At 41.1% G+C, this 3,800-nt stretch overlaps 1 protein-coding gene across 3 annotated transcripts in view; it reads left to right on the top strand.

The window, feature by feature from the left end:
- Positions 1 to 1,290: 1,290 nt before the first annotated feature.
- Positions 1,291 to 3,800, top strand: part of pdzd3b (PDZ domain containing 3b) — a 12,470-nt gene continuing 9,960 nt past the window's right edge. For 2 of the 3 annotated variants that reach the window (XM_005926817.3, XM_014335023.2), the window contains exon 1: positions 1,291 to 1,341. In XM_005926817.3, the coding sequence (XP_005926879.1) occupies positions 1,305 to 1,341 (37 nt within the window). In that variant the 5' untranslated portion in view covers positions 1,291 to 1,304. The remainder of the gene's footprint in view (positions 1,342 to 3,800) is intronic. The other variant, XM_005926816.3, reaches the window with a different exon arrangement.

A 3,800-nucleotide genomic window follows, 5' to 3' on the forward strand; every position in this document is an offset into this window, starting at 1 on the left:
CAAAGTCCAGATCTAAATCCAATCCAGAATCTGTGGCAAGACCTGAAAACTGCTGTTCACTAACGCTGCCCATCTAATCTGACTGAGCTGGAGCTGTTTCAAAGAAGAATGGGCAAAGATTTCAGTCTGTAGATGTGCAAAGCTGGTAGAGACAGACCCTAAAAGACTGGCAGCTGGAACTGCAGCTGCGAGGTGGTTCTACACAGTATTGACTCAGGGGCTGAATAATTACGCACACCACACTTTGCAGTTATTTATTTGTAAAGAATGTTGGGAATCCTGAATGATGTTCGTTCCACTTCTCACATGTACACCACTTTGTGTTGGTCTTTCACGTGGAATTCCAATAACATTGATTCATGTTTGTGGCTGTAATGTGACAAAATGTGGGAAAGTTCAAGGGGCCCAATACTTTTGCAAGCCGCTGTGTATCCGGTTGGTTAGTCATCACTTTGTCCGTCTGTATCTGGATCCCACAGGGTCTTAGCTCAGTCATTCTCCACCACTCGTGGCGGCGTCTCCCATTTTGACCTCAGGGCTTCCAGGACACACTTGGCACAGATGTTTCTGTACACTGGCGTTCCATGTATGCCCTGCTGCTAGCATCTTACACCCTGCTGTTATGCACTGCAAAAACTCAAAATCTTAGCACATATATTTGTCTTGTTTCTAGTCAAAATAATCTTATCGCACTTAAGACAAATTGAACTAAAGGGTAACATCCCAGTAAGATATATTAACTTGTTTTTAGACTGTGGATCTTGAAATAGAAACTTTTCACTTCCATTGATCAATGATCAGGGGTGCTAGTATCAGTTATTGAGCAGACATTTCAGGCTCGGGTTGCCCATCTAACATTTTTACTGCCAGGTCATATGTCATCATTAACGTTTTCAGCTGAATAGATGACTGACTTCTGATTGCTTACATCTCTTCCATCTTCCTTTTGTCTTTATTTCCAGTTCAACTTTAAACCCATTCTTGAAATTTTATTGCAGTTGCTGTAGCTCAGGCTTTGACAGCCTATCGCTCTTGTAAGCGGGCACACATTAGTTTTAATTAAAACCCGTTTTAACTAAAAGTCATTTGTTGAGACAGAACAGGAAGTCTTCGTACTTTCAGTCCACTGAACTTTGCAGCACAGACATTACCCACAGGAAGAGGGTGTACGCTGAAATTATCACACACAGATTAAACATTTACTGCAGTGTATCTCAAGGGGAGGAGCGCGGGAGGAGTCTCTCCATGGAATCAAAATAAATATTTGGACAGAGAGTACTCCCACTGTGGCCAAACTGTGGCACATGATGGGAAAGAAACACACCATGAAATCAAGCAGAGGTAAAACATTCAAACTTCCAGCGTTGTCTTTGTTTTTTAATCAGTCGAATCTATGCTGTCCTTTTGTTCTGGACAGTTTAACCTTATGTGCGCTTTATTTTTCTGTTTCCTTATATCAAAACGTGTATCACATTTTTTTGTTTTCTACTGTAAAGCATTTGGGATTTATTTTAACAAAGTTGCAGTTGAACAGTGTTGAATTGATTAAATAGTTAAAGTTCATGAATTATAGATTTAAAATGTTTCAAAACTGGATACTTCTAGTAAAAAAGTAGGAAAGATTAATCACAGTTTATCATTCATACTTGGAATAGCTCGTTCTAGTTTTCCCCGGACTGAGCTGAGCTCCAGGACTTTGTCTTTGAGTGTCTGCAGGATCAACGTGTCCTAGATCATTAAAAAAAAGGTTTCAGTGACCCATTAGCTGCACTCAAGTACCTGTGGCATACGCTGTTGTGCCCATCTGTTCATGAGAGCTGCGTAGGTTTGCTCTGAAATCTGGATTTCTCTGGGAGTAAATGGCTTAAGCATGCCATTTCTTTTTAATGTTTGTATTCACTTCACACTGTGACAGAGAAACAAGGACTCCACGTAGCTGGCATGTTCGACCACAGATAAGGAGTGTTGTAGATTAGAGGAGGGCGACACTTTGTGTCTCTGACTTTTCAAGTTATTATTGTGGAGCACGTTAGCTGAGTGTGTTCTTGCTCCTTAACAACAGCAGTTACTCTTAAAAATAAAACGTTCTTTCCTGCCAGTTTTCTGTCAGGACTATTGTAATATGAGAAAAGTCTGATAATTATAGAACATCAATAACTGTCTCGGGCCTTAATGCACTATATGGAAAAGGGTCCTAATGCCACAGGTGTGTAAAGTCAAGCATCTACGCTCTTTACAAACACTGGTGGGTCGTTTTAGAGAGTTCACTGGGGTTGCCGAATGTTGAGGCTCATAAAACCCATAAAAGTCTCCACCGCTCAGCTGGCTCGATACAGCGGAGCTCCAACATCAGCACAAACACTTTAGTCCACAGTGTTTGTTCTTGCGTAGGAAAGGCACTGCTAAAGTTTACACTGTTTCTTTTCAAATTTAAAGTGGTTGAAACCAATAAGAATTTAGATAAAATAGCCATTTTTATTTATTCATTTATTTATTGTTTAGTTAAATTCGCCCTGGAACAGACTGACAAACCTGGTGACAATGAAGCCTGCCTCTTGCCCAACATCCGCTGGGCCGTGCTCCTGGCTGTCTAAACTGGATAAGAGAAAATGGATGGGAAAGTATTTAAGACAGCCTTTCATTCTCATTCATTTGCTTCATTCTGTATCGGTCTTGTATTTCAGTGACAAGGTGGCACAGAGTGGTCTGTTCTTGCTGTGCGTGGTGAGGTGCAGAGATAAAGCTTGAATGCCAGATAAATCCAGTTTTCTGGTAAATTGCGGTAAAGAATTGTTACAAGTTTAACGTTTCTGTAAAGTGGAGTTCAGAAGAATGCTGTCCAAAGGGGCGGTACCTTAGTGGGTACTGCTGTACAAGTTGATTCTGATCATCTGGATGTTTTCAGTGAGAGAAACATGTCGTCACTCATCCAGGTGACGTCTTCAGTCCCAGCTGACTGCAGGTTTCCAACCTTATAAACAGGACATTTGCACAATGTAACCAGCACCACTGAAGGAACAATGGGCTGTGAGGTCAGTTCCTTGATCATTAATATGCAAATTCTCATGAACATTGATCAGTGGCTGTTGATCAATGTCCATGAGTCCCATTCACAGAGAGTTGGGGAATGGCTGCAATCACAGCATGTAAGATGGCAAAAGATGTATCCTTAGGCCCCCTCCTCGATTCAGAGATGGTCTTTCCCTTGACTCCGCCCTCAAACCAGCGTTCCTCCCTGTCCAGGATGTGAACATCCTCATCATTGAAAGAGTGTCCAGTGTAGGTGTAAATAGACTGCAGAGTCCTGGCCTGACGAGGAGGCTCTTCTGTGTTGTGCCATCCCTCCACCACACCCTTGATAAGGAGAAAGCAGAAGAAGAAAGAGAGACAACAAATGAGTCTCTTATGAAATCTTACTGAATATCAGTTTTGCTTTCAGATTACATCTATAAAACAACACTCATTCATGCAGCGTGATGTCACGCACTTTTGGACATTTTCAGCTTTCAGGTTTTTGAATTCCTTCAGCTTTTAGAGGACAAAGACTAAAGATAATCAAAGTCAGTCCCTGTTTGATGAACCCTCTACTGACAGTCACCAGTCACATCCAGCTCTGATTGCTGAGCTGATGCCTCACCGTTTGGCAGACAGAACATTGCAGACTTTCACAGATCCGCATGTTCAAATTAATAATGCTATCTTGTGTTTTTAATATTAGTATGCTTTAATGTGCCAACAGCAACTGATATATGTATATATATATATATACATATATATACACATATATACACATATATATA

The sequence above is a fragment of the Haplochromis burtoni genome, unplaced genomic scaffold, assembly GCF_018398535.1.
Source record: "Haplochromis burtoni strain Fernald_Lab_line unplaced genomic scaffold, NCSU_Asbu1 Contig_24, whole genome shotgun sequence".
NCBI classification, from domain to species: domain Eukaryota; kingdom Metazoa; phylum Chordata; class Actinopteri; order Cichliformes; family Cichlidae; genus Haplochromis; species Haplochromis burtoni.